The sequence below is a fragment of the Dermacentor albipictus genome, unplaced genomic scaffold (assembly GCF_038994185.2).
Source record: "Dermacentor albipictus isolate Rhodes 1998 colony unplaced genomic scaffold, USDA_Dalb.pri_finalv2 scaffold_26, whole genome shotgun sequence".
In the NCBI taxonomy this organism is placed as follows: domain Eukaryota; kingdom Metazoa; phylum Arthropoda; class Arachnida; order Ixodida; family Ixodidae; genus Dermacentor; species Dermacentor albipictus.
The window spans coordinates 115,501-140,433 of NW_027225580.1; the positions used below are offsets into that span (position 1 = coordinate 115,501).

The 24,933-nt window shown below is 46.4% G+C and overlaps 1 protein-coding gene across 4 annotated transcripts in view; it reads right to left on the bottom strand.

The window, feature by feature from the left end:
* Nucleotides 1-24,933, bottom strand: part of LOC139052528 (uncharacterized) — a 330,782-nt gene that overhangs the window by 48,173 nt on the left and 257,676 nt on the right. For all 4 annotated transcript variants that reach the window (XM_070529643.1, XM_070529644.1, XM_070529641.1 and 1 more), the window contains one exon: nucleotides 8,068-8,157. In XM_070529643.1, the coding sequence (XP_070385744.1) occupies nucleotides 8,068-8,157 (90 nt within the window). The remainder of the gene's footprint in view (nucleotides 1-8,067; nucleotides 8,158-24,933) is intronic.

Consider the following 24,933-nt stretch of genomic DNA (forward strand, 5'->3'; position numbering starts at 1 on the left):
TAGACATGTTAACAAGATTAAAATTCATCTCAACCTGGACCATGTACATGAGTGATTTCGCAGAATAAACCGTCATCCGCAGTCAACCTAATTTGAGTTACAGGAGTAATTACAGCGACAGTGTAATTTGTACGTCAAAGAAACAGCAAGGCTCTCCAACCCTTCCTTGAGGCATGCCTGATGTCACAGGAAGGCTGCATGAATTACAACCATCAAATGAAACAAACCGCTTTCGGTCATGTAGGTAATCAGAAACTCAAGAGGCTAAAATGGGATGAATGTTGATATCTGTCAGTGTATTGAAAAACCTTCATGAATAACTCTGTGAGAGGCTTTGCTAAAGTATAGTATTATTGTGTCAATTTGTTTAATTACTAATGCATGCTGCAAATTAATAAAATACCGTGAGCAGCTGTGTCGCTATAGAATTTTTTTCTATATCCGTGTTGAAAGCGCAATAGTACAGAGTGTTCCTTAAGAAATTCCGTTATACATTTGGCTATACCATGTTGCAATAATGTAGAAGAAGACTGTGAAGGATATTAAGGTATAATTTTATGATACGAGACGGTCACTTTTTTTATAGACGGGTACAACTTGAGCTGTCTTCCATTAATCAAGTAGCCTCGGAGTTAGCAGTAAACATCAACACACGATCACAATACATTTATCAATAGTTTCAGCATAAGGCCGAAAAAAAATACACAGTTAAGAGTCTAGACCCCAAGTCGATTTTACTTTTAGTCTTAACAACATTGCTACTACACCGTGATAGAAAGAAAATCAACTTAGTCTGCTAAAAATGCCTAAGTACGCGTGTAGTTGGTTTAGAAAACACATCAGTAAAATGAGCATTGATAGAGTGAGCGATAACGTGTTGATCTGAAACGGAGTTACCACCAGTTGAAATGGCTCAAGTAATCCCAAAATTTTTTTGGTCCATTTTTCATATTGTCTATAGAATTTTGTATTGCACGTGCGAACGCGTTTTTAATACCAATAATGACAATAGGATTTAGAGTGCACCTAGCCCATTTTAGTTTCCATTTGAAATAATAATCTTTCGCGTTATTCAGGCTGCACGCTTTTGCAATTTCTTTCGCTTGTTTGCGGCGATTTTTCACATGCGCAGTCACAGAAGCATAAGCTCTTCCGTAATCTCTAATATAGCGTACGCTACTAGATTTAAAAAGAACAGACTTCACCAGAGAAATTGACATTATACAAGACAGTGGTTTGATAAACCTTCTTCAATTATAACAATGTTATTTGCAAAATGATGGCTTATGAAGACCAAAGCTAATGTTGAGCTAGACGAACCTTGGATGCGAGCGGACTTTAGAATTTGAACCAGATCATGAGTGAGCATAAGTAAAATGCGTTATTCCAATTTTTGTTGATTTCGCTTGCTCCTTATAGTCGCTCCCAATCAGCGCTGGGTAAGTTAACATCATCGACCAAAAAAATTCGTTATTTTTACAAAAATACATACAGTCTCGTAGCTTAATGAGCTAATCAGTAGTCCAGTCAGGTGGCCTGCAGCGTGCTGCCAGGACGAGTCAATAACCGCAGCAAGATATGTTTATGCATAAACACTTCAGATCACGAAAGTCGTCGAGTAGTACTGTCACAATTGATTTAACAACGACTGCTACACCACCCCTCCTAGTTTGTCTCTGCGAAAAAAAAAAAACTGTATAAGGAAAGGCTATGTTATCAAAAGGGTGGATAGGTGGGCTAGCCGGTAATGCATATAATAAAAACTTAGAGCGCTAAAAACTAAAAAGGCGTAGAAAAAGAAACACACACCAAACACGTGTGGTGTGTTTCTTCGTTTTTATATTTTGTTTTGTTCGAAAGATTGCCCCTAGGCATAATAGTGTATTTCTTCTTCTACGTCCTCTTGTGTTTTTAGCGCTCTAAGGTTTGATTACTAAGTCATCAGCTATGCTGCTGTGCAATCAAGTTCCAGTAAGGACTGAAATGAGAGGGTCATGTTCAATTAACCTTAATTCCAGACTGTCTTTTTTGTTAATGATGTGCCGGTCAATATTAATTAAATGTATAATGTTGCGGTGGTATGCAGCACGAAAATTGTTGCGAAGCTTTTTTTGCTTAGCTTAATGGGACCCTGAAACGATTTTGACGATTTTCTACAAACGTACTGTGTCGTTAGAGTACGTCGTTCTCATCATTAATTGACTCATCTAAGTGCTTCGCGTAAAGAGTGTAATTTATTATAAGGTTTTAGAAATGCACATCGCGGCTGATCGCAGCACACTGCTCGGCGGAATTTTAAGCCGCCCCTACCCATATGACGCAAATCACCCATATGATGTCAGTGGGGTGAGCTATCCGATTGGCTTACCAGGGCGCGTGATCGATAATTTTTCCAACTTTATGGTAAACAAATTATGTTTGTAGTAGTTATAATGTTAGTTAATCTGTTTTTATAAAAGAAAGTCACATAAAGCGAATGCACAAGAACCATTTTTCAGTACACTTAAGCACTTCCGGCACACAGTAAATTTCGTCTGCTTGAGTTCGAACGTGCTCGGTCTTTGACGAGAGCTCCGCCGTCAGTGTCGGTCTGTCTTTTCCCGAGCGCTATGATTCGACTTTGTTGCGTCGTGGACTGCAAACGTAGCGACTGGCAATTATATCAAACTGCGACATCGTGCCCCTCTGCAAGTCAGTATACAAGCGCACTGGCTCCAGCGCATCGGACTGCCGTTATCCGAACGGCGCCAGGATTTGCGCGTTTGCGGTCGTCACTTTACACCAGAAAGTTACTAACGCAATAGCGTTTCGCGAGTCCGGTATTAGGGTAAACTCAAGCGCAAAGGGACAGGGACTGGCTGTGTCCCCTTGCGTGTCGTTTCAGGGGATGAACAGAAGCGCAAATGTGAATGGTCTGCACGGTGCAGCCACCTGGTGGCATAGAGCTCAACCACACACAGTACCAGTAACAAAATGTATTCTTTGCTGCTGGTGTAAATTTTTCGCAGGAGTGTGATCGAGAACACATTGTTTTTGTAAATGTTTAAAATGTTTTGCACTTGGTTAGAACAATATTAGCTCTTTGTTTGGCTGTTTAAGCTCTGCGCCACGGGTGGCTGGACCATGGAGACCGATCAGGCAGCTCATGTATGTCTACGCTAAAGTTCCTTCATCAGATTGAATTTATGCCTCCACCGTTCCCTCGAAACGTTCAGCTAGTGTGTGGTTACCGGAATACCAGACAAGTTCGGCGCTGCGACAGAATGCTCGCAACACACGCTGCTTCGATAGCTCTCGCTTGGGGTCGACTGCCAAGCGGCTAGCGGAGGGGTCTCGCACGCGCGGGGGTGGGCTCCGAAACAACCGGAAGTGCTCGATGTGACGTCGCATTGTGACGCAGAACCAGTGAAGGCGGAGCTTAGCCCCGATTGCTTGGCGAACGAGTTGAGGAGGAAAAGCATGGCTAGGGAGGAAGCTAACTTGTAATCGCTTGCAGCTCCATTATTACGTAACGCTTCACTTAAATTATGGTGCGAATGTTCTACTTCAGCTGTACCCTACGCGTCTACAAAACTTGTGTGAACTGTTTCAGGGGCACTTTAAGAGCATTTTCTTTGTTTTTTTTTCTTGCAAAACAAATCCCACCTGAGAAGACCATCTGCATGTGTAAACGGTATAGTCAAATCCATATAGACGCTCGTACGTTTAAGGTCAACGTTACTAGATTACTTTCAGTTGTCAAACTCCGGCCGCGGCACCTGGCATCTTTCTGTCGCGCTCGCGGGGTGGCGCGCGCCACACTGTCGGTCCGAAGGCGGGCGGTGCGAGCAACGTTTGTGCGGGCGGAGAGAGACGCCGATGCATGCAGCAGCGTGCCACGTTTTGCTCGTGGTTCTTATTTGTGTGCCAGGAAAATGCTGCTCGCCTTGTGAGCAAACATGCCTGCAATGGAACAATGAAATGGAAAAGAAACAAGAAAAACCACGAGAAAGAGACAAAAAGATAGCTAGCGAGGGTGCAGCGTCCTTCCTAACTATCACTTTGTTCTCCCTCCTGTTTTTTTGTGTGTGTTATTAAAAAATTGCGAGCATTCTACGATTAAATAGTGTACCAGACCACCGCCTTTGAAATTCGTGCGCATTTCCTAAGGGCTATAAACTTGTTGCACTAAAAATTTCAGGTCATCAAAGATTTTTTGGAACTACTAAACTTGACAGAACACAATGCAATTCAAAAGACCCTGAAGCTTTTTGCATCACAACAAACGACAAAGTCGCTGCGAGTAACTCTGATATCGACTTTAGACATTGTCGATGATCTGCCGTGTCCAGGTGCGCTCTATGTGTGGACAGCCAAGCTAAATCAAGATCCGCTGGTGGTAAGGCACACTGTTCACATTTGTTGTGACTGCATTCACATTGGAGTGTTTGCTAGGAAATTTCCTCATTCATGTTTCTTCAGCAATGCATTTGACTAGTGCGTTCCTTCGGTTAAGATGAGTCCCATCCTACTATAATCAACTTCACGCATATATTCCGCCTTCTAAGCCTGTATACACCTGTCAAAACAGCGCTTCCCTCATCAGCTTCCCTGGATGAGGCAGGCCTTTGCGGAGAGATATTTCGGAATGTTTTAGATGATCCAGAAGGGTTCTGCCTCCCTCTTCTTGGTTGTGCAGAGCATCTCTTTGTGTTCACTTGCGAAGTACTGAATTTCTTCATTGCTATGCGGACACATTTTTACTCCACGGATACAAACTGTCAACTAGAAAGCAGTCACAAGGTAGCTGTAGCAACCAAGAAAGCGCGTCTTTTGTGAATATCGATGCAGCATGCTCAGATTCATCAATCCAGTGTCGTACCGGACCTATTCTTTTCTTCATTTGGACATAAAACAACATGCCATAAACGAAAACCCTCACTGTCCTCTTCATTCCCCTATTAGCTGCTTTTTACAGAGTGCACAATGTAAAAAGGCTATCCTTTGAACCCGCCGTGGTTGCTCAGTGGCTATGGTGTTGGGCTGCTAAGCATGAGGTTGCGGGATTGAATCGCGGCTACGGCGGTCGCTTTTCCATGGGGGCGAAATGCGAAGACACCCATGTGCTTAGATTTAGGTGCACGTTAAAGAACCCCAAGCGGTCGAAATTTCCGGAGTCCTCCACAGCGGCTTTCCTCAGAAAGTGGTTTTGTCACGTAAAACACCATAATTACTTTTATTCTTTGAATATTTAGCGCCACGAGGAGCAGCAAAAAAAAAAAATCCGGCATTGAGCCGGCGGCACGCTGCTGCCTTGAGAAACTTCCCTAGACAACCAGGCCAACCGTGGCGGCAGCGCCACCTCGCGAGGGGAACCGGCAGAGGGTCACGTTCTCGCGCCGTTCCCAGGCGGAGTTTTACAACTGAAAAGTATCTCGTAGCGATGGTTTAAGGTGGTGTCTTATGCTGTTTGAGCCTTCTGTGAAAGTGGTGCACAATGGGCCTCCACATAAGTAGAGGCCCATCCACACGTTGGGGAAGTGACCGTATAGAAAAGAACTAATTTCTGTTCAAGTAAAACGGTTGAAATCTGTTAGCTAAAGGCTGCAAAAGGCTATTGCTATAACACATCGATGGCACGTAAAATGCCCGTGGTTGTTGGCGACTGTGGCTGTCTGTACTTGGTGACCCAAATTGGTCCGATAGCTGGTTTCAAACCCTCTTACCTCAGCATTGTAGCCTGATGCGCTTCTCATTCGACCACTTATTGCACAGTGACCCAGGCGGGGTTGAAAACATTTGTAGGCAGACAGAAAGCGTTCGGAAAGTGCGTTAAGTATAGGAATGCTAACGCATTAATAATAACAGTTCTCGTAACAGCTCCACTAAGTCTATGAGTATGTATATGAAACGACAAGCTGTACAGCAACCCACTTGACCAAGCTGGTGGTTTCTGATGGTGCAATGTTTAAAGCTCGCGGCATAATGACAGTCCCTATGTATAATTTGGAGCGACCAATATCTGGAGAAGTAAGCACTTCCTATGTGCTTACCTGGCGCATGGATCATGGCACATGCGAGAGCGATGAAAAAAGAGAGGCAGCACAATTCTGCATCTACACAAGGCACGTAGGTTCTAAAGGCTGGCAACACAGCGAGTGCAAGCTCACCGGAGAAGCGATGATGTCCCCCCTTGCATCTGGCGCTACTCATCTCGAAATTTCCGACCGTCCTCCAAAGCGAACTTCCAAGACGCTTGAATGGAATCGGGTCGCGAAGCGTCCTTTTTTCTAAAGCATACAGCGTCTCATAGCTTGCGCACATGGAGAGGTCACCGGAGCAGAACGAGCGTGACAGACTACGCTATGGCGCCACATGGACAGCGAACTCCTGTGAATAATTAGATCTACGAGTGGGCAAGTTGTTTCCGATGAATAATTGTGAATGACGCAAAAAATACGGGAACAACGGGAGCACACTGATGTGTAATGCCGACAAGGAGACTGAATAGCCTCTCCTCCGAGGACATCATCTGGATCCATCGTAAAGGCTAAGCTTCAGCCAGGGTGTACTACAGATTGCAAATGTACTTCAGCTCACTAGTATTTTCGCAACGAAAAGATTACTTCTTTTTGAGGTGGACTCGAGTAACTGAGAGCAGGAACCAGCTGACACAGTTATAGACCACGAAAGCTCGTTTGACGCAGCCAGGAAGAAAAAAGAATGATTTGATTGCTACAAAACACTGATGGTGAAGAGTATCTGCTGTAGTTGAAAGACAACAGCGTGCGAGCCATGTGCATTGTCACGACTGCCACCTAGATAGCTCTGAGAGTATAGTCTTCTGTTTGCTGCGGTGAGATGCAGAATTGAGGCACAGTAGCGTTCGGGGGGAGCGAAGCCAGGAATTTTTGAAGGGAGAAAAAGAAAGCTGTACAGAAGAATGCTCTGAAAAATATGTAATTGTATGCGGATAGTGAACCAAAAGCGGCGAACACCAACAAGCAGCTTCGCGCTCCATGAGTGAACGTGTATAAGTTTAGAATGCAGAGTTTTTCAGTGTAAGCTAGGCTGTTACGAAATGAAAAAAAGTTACATCCTAATCCTCATGATGGCTTTTGCGTACACTTAATTTGTACGCGGGTATGTATATCATCATTTCGTTTGCCGCCATCTTGAAGTCGATAAATTATCCATAGGGTGAACCTATGGCTGACGATCGAGTGTGTTCTTTGAAAATATATTTGAAGAATTATCTTTTCTTTCATAGTGAGTAGTATGTCCTGGATTCGGGACGACGCCTCTCTTACCACGCAATTTTATGATTGAATAGAATGAAGACAAAGTTAGAGAATTAGAGAAAATTAGACATGAGAGAATCGCCCCACAGACTCGCACATACTCAATGAGGCAATAGACGCATTTGTTGACAAACTATATTAAGCACCGAGCTGAACGTTTGCGATATTGAACGCTTTCTTTTTTTATTTTTAAATTACGCATAGCCTGTATGAATGTTCCATTTAATGAACCACACGAGCTCCATAACTGAATTTTATCCCACAGGTTGTTCAGCGTGCCAGAATGGCGAGAGCTCGTAAATTCAAAATAACTTAACTAGAATAATGTTCGCACTCTCAGTTGCAATTTAGGCGTAAAATTGGCGGACTTTTAGGATATCCGTCAAGGCAATGCTGTGCGGCTGAAGTTTTGGCGATGGGCGTACGTGGAGATGGCTCTCACGCTTCGCCACGATGAACTACTCCTCAGAAAGGCATTTCAGTGATAGCGTGCAGGGCATCCACAGATTTAGCGGCGAGCAAGCAAAGTTTTTGAGCTGGTGCACGCCATTACCCCGTTTAGGACGTCAGGTTAAGTAAGCAAGCTGTTTGAGTACCCAAGAACTCAGAGCCTGTTGGGTTTTGCTAATACCAACTCTTGTTGCGTGTTCAAAGCTAAAATACTCCATCACCAGAAAGGCCCCAAATATTGCCGCTTCTCTCTGATGCACTTGCTACCCGTCCCTTTGGACTTCGCTCTGTGCATGGATGGGAGATGCTCTCCGTGTTGTGCGTCGCAGCTGCTCACCTTTGTGAAAGTTAGGCGGCGGATACGGCTGGTCACCAGCGATTTCCTTGCGGGAAGCTTTTGGCCGGCTTTGGGGTCTTGGGTCTCGGTCTGCGCGGGAAAAAATGAGCGTACGCATTTTCCAAGATAAACTCCGAAACGTTAAGTTGCCGCTAGCTTTTATAAGCCAGATACGTGCGGTATTTTAGCTATATAGCCTGTGCACCACGTTTCTTTATAAAAAATTATCAAAACATATTCACTGACATATAATGAGCCCCGTAAATTTCTGTGAGAGTTTGTGTCCTACAAGCTGACTACATCAATCACCTGCATTAGTAAAAGCCTAATTCATTATGCCCGAAGAAACTCTTATAAAGCATATTGTGTAGCGCTAAATGAAATTGACTATGTACGCTGCCTTTTACCAAGACATTTTGGCACGTGGGAAAAAAAAGAAAAAGAAGGAAAAAGTACTCTGAAGATCAAACTAATAGGGTAGGCTGTATCGGAGATGCAACCGTCCTGGGGTATGACGTGAAAGGTCTCGTGCATCCCGCAGAGGATGCATAGTTACTAGGGGTATAAAAATGACTTATTAAAATACAGAAGCTAAAATAGTGACATTGTGGAGCAGAAATGATGTAAAGTAGTGGTACTTAAAGAACATCGAATAAATAGAAAGCGATGGCTATTTGTGACAACAAAATTTCCGTAAGATGGGCTAGTGCGTCGTAAAGGAGGGGAAGAAAAAGACCGAAAATTAATTAGTTTGCATCTTATTTCGCGAAAAAAATGAAGGAACACGGGCTAACGACACGAAAAAATATCGCATAGCCGCATATTGCAGGTTTGGACCACGTACTTAGAACAAACAAATCAGTAAACCAGCATTAACCACTGCATTGACCGTTACTAACCAATATTATTGTATTCGTGGGCGGAAAGCTGGTCCCGCAAACGACATAGTCGCGCAATGTATCGACAAATAAAAATTTGAACGCTTGTCAAAGGGAACAGCCCAACCTATTGCGTAGCAAAACAGTAACCACACTGCTTGGATCGTCATATGTTTCGTAATTACACATTGCTACTAGGCCATAGGTTGGGACTACAATGAGAATGCTGCCGCAAGGCTACATTAGTGCAAACAACTTTCAGAAATACGCAATTGATCTCCGAGGCACATTGTAGGCTCAAGCATGCACGCACATATCACACTCGGTTTATGTCCACGTTAAGGCCACCGAAAGTCCGGCCCGCGTTGACTTATATCACTTCAGCAAGTCTCGCAAAACCGTTTCCTATGCATCAGATGCCATGTTATAGTAAACAGACTGCACGAAAAGAACCACCAGAAACTGTCGCCGACCGTATACCTTGTAGAACACGGAGCTCTTGCCCAAGCCTGAAGCGTGCCGACTACACATAGATGTCGCCACTGCCGACACAATATGGAAGCCCTCCTGAAAAAAAGGCCTATAGGGAAGGCCGATTCACAGAACTGATAGTCCCCAGGTGTCGCAACTCACGCATGTGCACGATGCTCGGGGAAGTACGAAAAAGACGGTCTTCATCTCAACACCATGCCTTTCCGAACGGAAACGCTTGCTTCGAAGCACGGTACTCACGCTCTGTTTCAATAGTTTCGTTCAGTACTATGGAAGCTGCAGGCTTTTTCGACCATTCAGGTGGGCGAACACGTTTTAAATGCGCTTTTCCGCGCCCTGTCGTCTGCTAGCGCCGAGCGCTGCGGCGTAGGCGGCAGCAGCATCTATTGCAACTGCGCAACGAGATGAGCTTCTGTGATAACAGTGGTAAAAAATTCATTATCTGTCAGCTCTGACAGCAAAAAGGAGGGCGTCTTTAATATATTTCGATATAGAGACGAGAAGGAGGGTTGTGGAGACTGCGGAAGATCTCGGTTCAGAAGGGTTGAGAAGATCTCGACCTGCGTATCGCTCGAGACGCCATCTTTTGATCAAGGTTGTATGATCAACTTGTACAGGACGCGCTCGCTGACTTTCGCAAGTGCAGCCATTTGCCCAATTAGGGGCCCCATAAATACGACTATTCCAAACTGAAATTATTCAAGAGCCCGGACGTGAAAATGACGCGGCTGTTCATCCTTATGAGGACGGGTACCCGCGACGTTTTTCAATCATTCAAATCAGCAGCCTTCATCATTGCCGGAACCATGTTTCGCTGGTTTTTTACTCGTAAAGGGACCTTATAGCAACTACATTTTAGATATAAACACCTAATAAAAGAACAATTGTATATTTTGGGAGCAAAATTGCTTTAAAATCGTTTGACGCAAGATCAGTTGAAGCGCACTTGAAAGTAAACACAAATATTTCCATTTTTCGAGTCAGCCACACATGCGTCACTTCGGCATCCAATCCATTTTGCCACGCACACGTAAAATGGTGGCTACGTAAAAACAGCTGATGGGTTCTGTGGGCCGCACTTGGTGTATTTTTGTCCGTAACGCTACCTGATTAGATGAAATCTCCACCTACGAGATGTGCTTTCCCCCGAAAGGAATTTGGAAGCTGTGCAAATCATGGAGACTGTGAACGCCTACTGCTCGGTGAGTAAACACATCATAATTTCTTGTGCTTAATAACTGAACAGTAGCATCTGAACCTCTGTGGTGATCGCGTGGTGCTTACTTTTGCTTTTATTCACATAGGTACGCAAGAATCGATGAAGATTGCAAGGCAGTACATCTCAACATATAGCTGGTAAGTAAACGTTTTGGCTCAACGATGGTAACTATCTCCGAATGTAGTTACGGATTTAATTCGAAGGTTGTCTGTAACAGGGGCTCATTTTTTCTGCCACAGACGGGTGCGCAGTGATGAATTCCCTCTACGGGTTACAGTTACTTCTGCTGGATATAACTTGCACGAGAAAGGTTTTTTTTTTAACTTCTGTTATATTTCGCGTAACACGTGATAAAATAACACATTAAGTAAGTGTAACCATTACGTTTTAATGGCATGATGATATGTGAAGCTGTACGATTTGCTGGTAATAATTCGCTGCGGTCCGGCGAAAATTGGGACCAAGAAAAAAAATTGCGGCTCCAGTAAACGGAACTTGCATTTCGGCGGCGCAGGCCCGCTGGATTATCGAGTTTATTGATCAGCACCAGTACTTGGTGCTGATCTCTAAGCTCTCTGGAGAGAAGTGGAAAAGCTCTCTGGGGAGAAGTGGCTGCCGCACTCCACGCGCTGTGCCGGCTGTCAAAACAGCCCGCCGCTGGCGCCTGTATTGGGCGTGGCTGCCATACGACTGCTGCAAGATTGCGGCACAGGCGGGGGCCGAGAAGTGGTGAGCCCGCGGCTAGCAACACCTCCGGAACGTATAAACTCATGGTGTTCATGCATTTGCAGGAAAACTGGAGGTGGAAGGCTGGGAGGGCTGGAGGGCCGGGTGCTCCCAGTTCTTTGAAGAACCTGCCCAGCCTGCACTCCAGTGGATTTTTTTCCGTGACGGCACTGATGTGACAGACAGACAGACAGACAGACAGACAGACAGACAGACAGACAGACAGACAGACAGACAGACAGACAGACAGACAGACAGACAGACAGACAGACAGACAGACAGACAGACAGACAGACAGACAGACAGACAGACAGACAGACAGACAGACAGACAGACAGACAGACAGACAGACAGACAGACAGACAGACAGACAGACAGACAGACAGACAGACAGACAGACAGACAGACAGACAGACAGACAGACAGACAGACAGACAGACAGACAGACAGACAGACAGACAGACAGACAGACAGACAGACAGACAGACAGACAGACAGACAGACAGACAGACAGACAGACAGACAGACAGACAGACAGACAGACAGACAGACAGACAGACAGACAGACAGACAGACAGACAGACAGACAGACAGACAGACAGACAGACAGACAGACAGACAGACAGACAGACAGACAGACAGACAGACAGACAGACAGACAGACAGACAGACAGACAGACAGACAGACAGACAGACAGACAGACAGACAGACAGACAGACAGACAGACAGACAGACAGACAGACAGACAGACAGACAGACAGACAGACAGACAGACAGACAGACAGACAGACAGACAGACAGACAGACAGACAGACAGACAGACAGACAGACAGACAGACAGACAGACAGACAGACAGACAGACAGACAGACAGACAGACAGACAGACAGACAGACAGACAGCCAGCCAGCCAGCCAGCCAGCCAGCCAGCCAGCCAGCCAGCCAGCCAGCCAGCCAGCCAGCCAGCCAGCCAGCCAGCCAGCCAGCCAGCCAGCCAGCCAGCCAGCCAGCCAGCCAGCCAGCCAGCCAGCCAGCCAGCCAGCCAGCCAGCCAGCCAGCCAGCCAGCCAGCCAGCCAGCCAGCCAGCCAGCCAGCCAGCCAGCCAGCCAGCCAGCCAGCCAGCCAGCCAGCCAGCCAGCCAGCCAGCCAGCCAGCCAGCCAGCCAGCCAGCCAGCCAGCCAGCCAGCCAGCCAGCCAGCCAGCCAGCCAGCCAGCCAGCCAGCCAGCCAGCCAGCCAGCCAGCCAGCCAGCCAGCCAGCCAGCCAGCCAGCCAGCCAGCCAGCCAGCCAGCCAGCCAGCCAGCCAGCCAGCCAGCCAGCCAGCCAGACGGACGGACGGACGGACGGACGGACGGACAGATGATGAACTTTATTTGATCCTGAGGCGCTTCAGCGGAGGGTCCTATCGGGGACTCGCGGAAGCCGCTGGCCGCATCCAAGTCGGGGCAGGAATACCGTGATGTTCCGCCCTTTCTCGGGCCCTCTGGATTGCCTCTAGTTGTGTCTGGAGCGATGGGCTCCGGAGTGCCTCTTCCAAGTCGGCTTCGCTGGAGAGAGGGCCGTTAGGTAACGCGGGGCATTGCCAGAGCATGTGCGCTAAGGAACAATAGACTTCATTACAGTCCGGACAGCTCGAATCGACATCTGTGTAGATACGGCCGAGAAAGTCCAACGAAGGGAATGAGCCCGTCTGGAGCATTCTAAGTAAAACTGATTGAGGCCTGTCCAACTTCGGGTGAGGAAGAGGATAGGCCCTTCTGCTAAGCCGATAGTGAGATGTAATCTCATGAAGAGTACGAAGCGGATCGTTCTGCTGGACTTCATCCTGTCCCCATAACGCCTCCATGCCGCCGCGGCGCGTTAGATCTCGCGCACGGTCATGGGCAAGCTCGTTGAGGTTAGGTATGTTAGATAAACGTCCGCACCCATATGGGCGGGAAACCAAGAGATGAAGTGAGTGCCAGGGTTTGTTCTCTTTTCCAGAATGGAGGCAGCCTCTTGGGCTAGGTTACCTGTACCGATTTGGGGCAGCTACACTGTTCGGTGCTCTTGAATATATTGCTGTTGTGTGCTGCAGTGCGTTTTCTTACAATTCAGAGCACATGCCATGCACATGATATCCGTACAGTGCAGAAATGATAATCCTGCCCCCCTGCTGTTAAAGCAATGCTTTTAAGAAACACCTTGTTTCTGATTGTATGGATCGTTACTACGTGAAGCATTAGTAGCTAGTAGTGAAAGCATTAAGTCACTAATATGTCACATGCTGCATTAGCAATTTTCTGAAGAAATTGAATAAATATCAGGGAAATAGAATTTGCAAACAGTTGATGGAACTTAATCACACCATGTTTACTGTGCTTTATTATTCCGACAGGACTGCTCCAGTGACGACGAACCTGTTCCTGTGCCCCCTGCCCCGAAGCAGCTGCCCAGGTGTCCGTTGGCACCCAGCTAGGCAGAAGTGGCACTGCACGTGAGCCAGTTGAGCAGCTATTGCCGAACGAACAGATCACTTAAAGCAACAAGGCAGTGTCTGCTAAGACCTTTTAAACAGAAATTATGTACTTCTCTTATTTACCAGCAAAGAAAAAGTGCCTGCCCTAATGTCATTGCAGAATGGAACTAATTCTGTTCTACTACTCATACCAATTGTAACGCTGCTTCTGGAGCATGCAAGCAGAAATTACTAACACCATAGAATTTTATAATGCTGTGGTGTCTTTCTGTTTAAACAAATTTAGTGCTCATTTTGTGAACGGTTTGTGGCTAGAATCACTTTTCTGTGCTTCCATCTGATAATGAACCAGCAAAATTTCTACGCAGGATGGCGCAAAATGTTTTGTTATCCTGTTGACTGATTTTATTTTTAAGGACCACCAGCTCGGCAGCAGCCCCACAGGCCACCTCGGCAACAGCCACTAGAGGATGCGGCCTGCAGGGCAACAGACGAGTATGCGCGGCAGGGGCAGCTAGCCGAGGCTGCAAACGCGGAGACCGCCACCTTCTAACAGCTGCTGCTGCAGGAAAATAGGCAGGTACGTACAACTTGAACAGGCCATTTTTTAAAGAGTAGATTGGTGTGCATGTTAAACTAAGTTGCAACCGCATTATAAATGAGAGACATCTGTAGTCATTGGGCTGATTCGCTCATGCGTGGTTATATATCTCCTCTGAGGTATTCTTTAAAGTGCTATGTCAGGCTGGCACATGGCAACTTGCAGACCATTTCCATGGATGCATGTACCAGCACAGCGTGATCATCGTTTGTAAATCAATTCAACTAGTGACCAACACTGACTACTTATAGGCAGAGGCGACTTGGTAGTATTTGCTACTTTTAACATGTTTTTAACATCACAGAACGTATCAGTTTGCACGGCCATATCTCACGTCATATGTATATGATTTCACTGCCCTCAAGAGTAACCTTGCTGTAATTCTAACGCTTGCAAATATTGCGAAACAAACATTTACATTGCATAACCTGTAGCTGCAGTAAGTGAATTCGTTTCGCAGCATCATCAGCAGCTGGTGAAAGAGGTGAGGGCCTCCCCCGTGGTCCAGCAGCAGCTCGCAGTGGAGATGTGGGGCTTGCGGGAAGCCACTGGCCCCATCGCGACCTCGCTCCGCCAGCTCCTGGCTGCCCGGGCGCATGGCCTCCGCGAGCCGTCTCGGCCATAAGGTGCAGGTTTCTTTCCTTCCCCCCCATATTATCTGTTAGTGCGACCAGTTACAAGTGTAGCCTATCTTTCCGTTCAAATCGATGCTGCAGCATTTCGTGGTGGTGCTCACACGTCCCCACAAGCTGCTGTGACGAGTTGTAGCCAGCTTTGTGAAATGATGTGCAGGTCATGCGTGAACATGGCAGCGAAAACTGATAGCGCTGTGATGTCACTTGAAACAAGAATGCACTTTTTTTTTATATGTCGCACCAAAGGATGATATCCCTGTTTTCCGTACATTGGGGAAACAGTGCCAACAGCAACACACAAAAGGCAGAAAAATTTGTGTTGCTGCTTCGTATTTAAAAAAACGAATTTATTTTCAAGTGTTGTTTTACTTGCAAGGCAAGTTTCTCCCAGTGAGGCAGTGTAGATTATATGTCGAATTTCTTTAATATTTTTATTAGTTGTTGTGTGCTCTCGCTTTGCTGTTTGTGCAGATGTTTCAGTGTATACTGTTCTTTCAAGCAAGATGTACACTATGCAATCACTTTTATTTCAACTTCAACATTGCCTCCCACACATATAGGTGCATTTAACAAGAATGCTTTGACAACTGCTATTGAAACCTTTTGCTTGAATTTTCATGCTATATGTATGTCATGTTTGCAATGTCAAATCTTTCATTCCTACGGTAGGCACAAGTGGCCGTATTGGAATTTTTTTAGACCAAGCGCAAGTTCCTTGTGGTAGTCATTGTGATACTTCAGGCGTCCTTACCTATCATAGCAATATAACCTAGTCCCCATTGTAGTTGAGCAGTTTGTGATATACCTAACGCAGCTATCAATGTGGCCCCTATTTTGACATTCACTGCTAGGCTGCTATTGCAGCCGTGGTTATATGAAAGGTCATCGAAGTGCCAAGCGATTTCTCGCTTGTGTCGTTCTATAAAAGCATGTGACTGCTGTTTTATATGGTGATCTCACTATGGCACTAGTCATTGAAGAGGAATTATATCTTGTGCTACAAACATGTTGACTACATAGCAGACAAGACACATCTTTTTTGCTGTGAAGTTCCTGGATGAAGGTGAATGGTTCTGCATGAGCTTAAAAACGTCATTATGCTCTTGTCATATTTATGCGATTTATTATGCGCAAACGGCCCATTGGCAGTGTGCAGGTTCTCATGTAGTGAATATCACACTGCTATTTTGTCGCCATAAAATCATGCTCTGTGTACTTGTCTACCATTTGCTTTGATGAAAGATGACATTGAAAATGTATTACATTTTTTTCATTTCCACTGCGGATATAAATAAATAATTTTCAGTAATGTTACAGGCACTTGAAATGAATGTTTAGAATTCGCGTTTCTTGAATTTTATAGCTATTTCAAATGTACACTCTTCCAATGGAGAACAACGTGCTTGATATACCAGGCGATTATTTTCAGCATGAGTTGGCCTTTTGACAAGGAACTGTGCCGTGGTTGTGTGGCGAAACTGCGCAGGGCCTATAAGGTGTGTGAGAACAGTACACATCGTGGGGCAAAAAGTGTTGTGCTTTGCTGCTGCCCAAATAAGAAGCGAGGAGACGAAGACCGATATCCTCCCATGCACAGTGCAGATGGTGGCGATAGTGGTGGTGATGCCAGCAGCGAAATGCAGCAAGATGAGAGAAGCAACAGCAGCAGCAACAGCAAATCAATCGGCAAACTCAGCTTCCCAGAGAAGTGGCTACAACATTCTGCTGATGAACACAGCGTGTTCTATGGTACTAAATGAACGGTTCTCTTGTAGTGTCACAGTGGAACGATACAATCATCTCCAGCAGTCACACTTCACTGGCACAAGATACGTGAAAACACTGCTTGTGATTGAGCAGATTCGAGGAAAAAGCAGCAGGCTATCCAATAATTGCACACGCTTCTTCACATTGGATCCTGCTCTATTAGGCGCATAGACAGCAGTAATACAGATCTGTTTGCAGTGCCAGGCACATGTTTATTGCTGCTGTCGGTGCTGCTGTCGGCGCAATCGCCTTCGTGCCCTTCGAAGCTAGTGGTGTTGCTACTGCCGAGTCGTGCCAAATGATCTGATAACATCCCGGGCAGCACGGCCTTTCAAATACATAATCCGTGCTGCCCTCACTCGGGGAACTCTCTCTGGGAAGGGGTTGTCATTTTTCTCGTCACTGCTGCTGTTGCTGCTGTCATCACTGACATCAGACACGCCGTCATCTTCATCAAAACAGAAGTTGTGCAACACTGCACATGCTGCAGCAATGTTGGCTGCACGGTCCGGTTCCTTGTGGAGGTCATGGTACAGCTGAAGGCAGCGGAAGCGGCTCTTGAGAAGCCCAGTGCACCGTTCCATAATAAGGTTCGTTACAGGGCAACACAAGACAAGGACAAAGGTAGGTAAGGGAGCCCGTAAGAGAGCCACCAAGGCACACAAGGCTGTCGAATAAAACGGCTCCGAAGAACCGCTTGTCGGGTAGCGAAGCACAGATCAAGAGCGGCGTGTCGTCCTTGTCCCGAGCCAGGAGGAGGGCGAAGTCTTGGACTCTGGCGGCGGTTCCTCGCGCCGGCCGGCAGCAGCGGCCGCGAAGACGACGATGACGACGATTCCGAAGAAGAGGATTTACATGACGGCTACGACGAGAACTTCATGAGCGCTTGAGGTCAGTTCTCAACGGTAGTGGAAGCGGCATCGTTAGAGCGACGGTCATCATTATCTGCGATCTTCCCATCCTGTTAACTGAGTGGTGCGGTGCCATGTGATTCCTATGCGGTGGAATGGCAGTGAGCGGGCTGCTGCTACTTCCGGCGACCTGTTGCGTGCACTCTTTAAAACGAGGTCGACGAGGAAGATTGGACCAGATGTGCACCCAATAACGGCTTAGGGATTTCTGGTTCCTGCAATCCCTCGACAACTAAGAGGCTCCACCGCCTGGCCTGCCGCATCTTCGCAAAGCCTACGCCCGCGAAACCAGCAAGGTTCAGGGCGTTCGGGTTCCTGGAAGACCTTGCTGATTCGGACGTCGCCTGCTCCGCCGATCGTCTTTCGGTGCATAAGTCTGCAACGTCTGTCCGTCGCCGGGGGTGTGGTGCCGCTGCTGCAAGCCGCCGAGGGCCAGTGCCATCTTCACCTTGGCAGAGGGAAGACCACTATGGGAACTTCAACATCGCAGGCAGCAGTCGAGGAAGTGAAGGACAAAGTGACTCGTGAGCGCGAGCGGTGGTAAAGGCTTAGTAAGGCGCTTTTGGGCGTGGCCGACTAGGACTGGGACCTACTTGCATTGATTGAGGGCGCACGCCGATCGCACAAGATGAAACGTGAGAACAAATAAATGCCTACTAAACACCTCATACACCCTTTTACATCGAGTACACTGCCAGATTCCCTCAGAAACGGGCACCCAAGGCACGAATAGGAGCTTAAAGCCCGAATGCGCGTAGACGTTTCAAGCGCCAAAGATTCGGCAGTTGCTCGCAAAGCTTCCGAGACCTACTGACCTGTGCGAAATATGATGTGTGCGAACACAAATCTATAATAAAATCTGAGAACAATAAAACCACAAAGGACGTTGAAGAAGAAATAGAGTTGTCTCTCTTATGTGTGTTGTTTTGGCGCAAAATCTTTTTAGTATGCAAGATCACCACCTGCGCAGCAAGTAACTCTTCTAACGTATATTTCTTCTATATCGAGCTCACCTTTCTATCTTTCTTCTGCTGACCTTCAGGACGTCAACCAGCTCCTGACAAACATCGTATTTCCGACATGCCGTGCAAGGTACCTTGTATTCTGCATCAGGAATTCTGTTACACGGGTAGAAGTGCGTGCTCTGTTTGGCCCTGTGACACCCTCTAGGGGCCATGTGAAACATGTCTGCAAGATCTGGCGATCTGAACTGTGGCGGAAAGATCGTTTATATACAGATTGGCTCCATGCTGTCTGCTGTGACCAGTAATCGGAATGAATTGCTCTAAGTCGTTACTATCACCTTAGGAGCGTAGCTGCCCGTATGACCGAGATATGGTCGAATTGGAATTTAAAATTCATCATTAGAGCCAAGACAAAGCCAAAGTGCCAGACCGTGCAAATGGGAATCATACAGTTAGAGGAAGTGCCCTCATCCCCTCCAACATTTCAAATGTTCTTCAGAAAGGCCCCAAGTTTGGACTTGAACAATTCGTCCCACCCAACGAACTGATGGCCCTTAACAGGGCTATGTCGAAAAAGACCCCACAAGGAGATCGGAAGCGCTGCCTTCTGGACGGACATATCCAGCATTTCTGAACACGTACCAACCAGTGCACCAAGCAGGCCCGGCGTGAAGCTAGCATGTTTCATGGAACGAGCGGGTTTTCGCGAATAACAAAAAGCTGCAGGTCGATCATTGAAAAAGGCAGGTGACAGACATGTTCTGGAAGACAATCCACACGAGCGAAATGCAGTGATAACGTTATGGCACGCAAGAATTTAGTTCCCACAACGTTTAAAGATTTAGCAATGGAAGCCTATCGAAACGACGAAAATTTGTAGGCGATTTTCGAGGCAAGAATGGCGCCTGTGATAAAATTATGGTGTCTGTCGTAATACTCAGTGCAGCGTATGTAGTCCGGAGACTCAGCTTTCGATTTATGCCTATCTCGACTCTCCACACATGGCGTAACACTCTTCCCAAAAGCGTTTTTTGTAACAGTGCCGTGACAATTCACATGGTATAAAAACATGAGCGTACAGTTTAGTGAAACCTTTGAAGCCATGGCCGAGCGGTAGAATCGCGCGCCCCTATAGCCCCGCGCCATGGTAGCCGCGGTTCGATTCCCGCTTCGCACTTCTTATAAGCCGCCTAGGACCTAGTTTTGTGTCTGTTACGTGTCTGTAACGCCAAAAAACTTGACGCATTTCCCATATAATACATAGGTCTTCATAAAAAGGGTTGGGGTGGCCAACTTGAAGTTGGAAGTGGCATCAGCGTAAATTTGGGCCTGATACAGGGATGGGAGATGCTGAATTTGGTAGTGATATGGGTGTGGCTCAACCTAAATTTGGGGTGAAATGGTAGTGAGCCAAGCTTAATTTGAGCTGATATGGGGGTGGCCCAACCTAAATTTTAGGTGATATAGGGGTGGATAAGCCTAAGTTTGGGAACATATGGGGGTGGGCCAGCCTGCATTTGGGGACCACATGGGGGTGGGAGAAGCTAAATTTGGGGGCGATATGGGGGGTGGGCCACCCTAACCATGAGGGTGATATGGGGCTAGGCCAAGCTGAATTGGGGGTGATATGGGGGTGGGCTAGCCTAAATTTGGGAGTGATTTGCGGTGGGCAATCCTAAATTTGAGTTGATAGAAGGGTGGGCCAGGCTAAGTTTTGGGCTGATATGGGGGTGGGGCAACCTAAATTTGGGGGTGACATGGGGATGGGCTAACCAAACCATGGGGGTGATGTGCGGGTGAGCCAAGTTGAATTGGGGGTGATTAATGGGTGGACTAACCTTAATTGGGGGGTGATTTGCGGTGAGCCATACTAAATTTGAGGTGATCGAATGGTGGGCCAGCACTAGTTTGGGTCTGATATGGGGGTGGGCCAACCTAGATTTGCAGGTGGTATTGGAGTGGGCCAATCTAAATTTGGTGGTTTGTGGAGTCGGGCCAATCTGAATTTGGGGGCGATATGGGGGTGGGCATACCTAAATTGTGGGGTGCTTATACTCGAAATTTGGGGGCAATTTTTTTTAATTTGCGGGTGGACCAACTTGAAAATTAGGAGTGGCCCAATTGAAATTTTGGATTGGGCCAACTTGAGGTTTAAGGCTGGGCGAAATGAAAATCGGGCGTAACCGACTTTAACTTTGGGGGTGGGCTAATTTAAATTTGAAGGCGCGCCAACTTCAAATATCGGGGTGGGCCTAATTAATGTTTGGAGGTGGGCTAACTGAAATTTGGGTGCCTGTTTACGAATAGTTAGACAACACCAGTGGTGTTTCTGTACCCTTTTCATCATCGCAAAGTACGTATATTATTAAATGTTAGCCAATACCCCTCAAGGTGAGCTACCACTCGAGCTTTCTCAGCCCACTGGGCTAATAATGTCACAGGAGTGCTCTCATGGTGACCACTGTGACGTCAACTGTAGAGATCCACAAGAACTTGTCGCAGACCGAGCTGACCATTTTCACACCAATGTCATAACTAACACTACTCGCTCGTGCTAGAGGCAACACAAGCTTACAATGATCACAAATCAACTTTCAATCGCACGCTAATCGACACGCCCTCAGTGCACAATTACGCCAATCGTCTGGATAGGAACCCTGCTGGATGTTTTACTGTTATGTTGCGTCGTTTTTCACGAAGGGCTTCTCTCACAAAGAGAATACATTTTTGAGATTGACAAGGCAAGCTAGTATATAACTCATAGCAGGCACGTACCCAGGGGGGGGGGGGAGCCCACCCCCCACTTCCCGAAATCAAGTGGCATACCCCCCCCCCCCCCCCTCCCCACCCACGCCACCATTCCTCACACATTCCTAAAGCGCCGCCAGATTAATGTTGCGACTTGGCGGCTGTTTATCGGTCAGCCTTATGCTGCCTTTTTCACTCCTTTTAGGTGGCGGTAGTTATCCGCATCTCTTGTAATGTGAAGGATAGTTTTCTAATAGATTCCGCACCCACGCGATTAACTCGAGATGCGTTCAGTTGTCACCATCTATTCATCCGTCACGCGCATAGCTGTTGCTTTTGTTAGTTCAACCTTCTTTGTTTAGGCTGATACTGGGACCAGGAGAGGGATGCGGCTGTTACTCAGCTGGTCTGTACTCTCATGGAACGAGTTGCGGCCTGAGAAAACGCCAATTCTGTTTAACTTTTCCCTTTGCTTCATTATTTCCTTGAGTTACAGCTCGCCGCGACGCTGGAAGATGCCCGGAACCATATACACGGGATATAGGTTAGATGCGGTGGGAAATAAAATGATGTGAAAGAGCGTCCATCATGAAACCCTGCAATAACCCTTAAACCCATAGGCTAGATGACTGTCGCCTGTTACCTCGTCTGTTTTGCCTTAATTGTATAGCACTTTTCGTGCAAAATTGGAAACTGGAAACAAAAATCGCAAGGAGTTGAGAAATTAAGTGATTTACTAAGGGAGAGAGCCAACGCAACAACCAAACTGCAAGCAAAAGCGAATAAGAAAAATGTTAACCATTGTTTATGAGAATATTTATGGATCAGCATTTTTCTATTTAAAAAGGAAGTAGAGAGAACGCCGCCGAAAGTGGAGAATAATTACATGCTTTGAATGACGCTTCTACAGTTATCGGTCGAACCGCCTCACGCAGCCACTTCTCTGCTGTGCTTATGTGGATGTTTTTCTAACCTTTCTCTGTGAGCGCAGTACGTCTAGAATCGCAGAGAGCTCTACGTGGTTGTATGGGACTGGCGGCCGCACAGCGTTACGCAATTCTCGGAACTGTCAAAACTGATCCACAAGGCGAAAATAACTGATATTCGAAACTATAACATGAGAAAGACTGAAGAAGCCGTAAAAAATGAACGCAGCCTGAAATCAGTAAAAAAGAAACCTGGCATAGGACAAACGATGATGTATGCACTAAAAGACAAGAGGGATAATATCATAAGCAATCTCGAAGATACAGTAAAAGCAGCGGAAAAATTCTAAGCTGACCCGTATACAGTACCCATAGGAGTCACGATACCTCACTTAGAAACAGTAATGAACAGGATACAGAAACTCTCCTATAACTAGCGATGAGGTCAGAAGGGCCCTGCAAGACATGAAACGATGAAGAGCGGGGGGAGAAGGTGGAATAACAGTCCATTTAATCAAAGATGGAGGAGACATAATGCTTGGAAAACTGGCGGCTCTTTATACGAAGTGTATATCGACTGCAAGGGTCCCAGAAAACTGGAAGAATGCAGACATTATACTAATCCACAAAAATAGGAGACGTTAAAGAATTGAAAAATTATAGGACTATTAGCTTGCGCCCAGTATTATATAAGATATTTACCAAAATAATCTCCAATAGAATAAGGGCAACACTGGATTTTGTCAACAAAGGGAGCAGGCTGGCTTCAGGAAGAGATACCTTACAATGGATCACATCCATGTCATCAATCAGGTTATCGCGAAATCTGCAAAGCACAATAAGCTTCTCTATGTGGCTTATATAGATTACGAAAATGCATTTGATTTAGTAGAGATACCAGCAGTCTAGAGGCACTACGTAATCAAGGACTACAGAACACTTACGTAAAAAGCTTGAAAAATATTGCTACATGCGCGTGGTATTTGTTTGTTTGAACGAGGTGCGTGAGCGCCATCACTCCAGAAAAGAGGAGGAAGAACGAACTGGGCTCGCGCTGTGAATCTAACCGGTCAGCGCTGCAACCGTTGTTGTAAATATAATCTGTAAATAGTTTCTCGGCTTACTGGCTCGTCCTTCGCGCAAGAATATATACAGAGGTTCTACAGCTACCTTAATTTTACACAAGAAAAGCAGGGAGATACCTATAGGGAAATGGGTCAGGCAGGGAGACACAATTTCTCCAAAGCTATTCACTGCGTGCTTAGAAGAATTCAAGCTATTAAACTGGGAAGGCTTAGGAGTAAAGATCGACGGCAAGTATTTCAGCAACCTTCGGTTTGCCGATGACATTGTTCTATTCAACAACAATGCAGACGAGTTACAAAAAATAATTGGAGACCTTAACAGAGAGTGTGTAAGAGTTGGGTTGAATATTAATATGAAGAAGACGATAATGATAATTAGCCGGGCAAAGGAACAAGAGATCAGGATGGCCAGTCGGCCACAAGAGACTGTGAAGGAGTACGTTTACTTAGGTCAATTAATCACAGGGAGCCCTGATCATGAGAAGAAAATTCACAGAAGAATAAAAATAGGTTGAATCGCATACGGCCGACATTACCAGCTCCTGACTGGAAGCTTACCATTATTATTGAAAAGTAAGATGTGCAACCAGTGCATTTTGCCAGTGCTGACACATGGGGCAGAGACTTGAGAATGAGTTAAGAACCGCGCAAAGAGCGATCGAACGAAGATTGCTAGGCATAACGTTAAGAGAGAGAAAGAGAGCGGTTTGGATCAGAGAGCGAACGGGTATAGACGATATTCTAATTGACATCAAGAGGAAAAAATGTAGCTGGGCAGGTCATGTAATGCGCCGGTTAGATAACCGTTGGACCATTACGGTTACAGAATGGGCACCAAGATAAGGAAAACACATCGAGGACGACAAAAACTAGGTGGAGCAATGAAATTAGGAAATTTGCGGCCGCTAGTTGGAATCGGTTGGCGCAGGACAGGGGTAAATGGAGATCGCAGGGTGAGGCCTTCGTCCTGCAGTGGACATAAAACAGGATGATGCTGATGATGACGACGACGACGACGACGATCATGATGATGATGATGATGGTGGAGGTGGTGGGCCCCCCCCCCCAACCCCCGAAAAAAATCCTGGGTACGTGCCTGGATGCCATACTCATGACTCTTACTATACTACTACTATACTGCCCGAATACTATAAGCATGGGTTTACTGGACAAGTTAGTGAACAGACATCTTAGAACCGCGTTTTTCGCCTTACATACGCTCAACGCAAGCACAGTTACAGTATGTTACGGTGCGCGTTCCTTCAAGACAGAGATGCGAACGCAAACATAAGAATGTGTTAGAAGACAGGGTCTTCGGTCTCGTGCCAAACATATACAAGCCAACAATGTGTTAGCAATCATGCGGTCGTTTCTATGCAAAGAGGTTATGTATTTAAGCTTCTGGAGTGACAGTCCAATCCACCACGTAGGGGAGCGCGTGAGTCCGCAGGTGCCC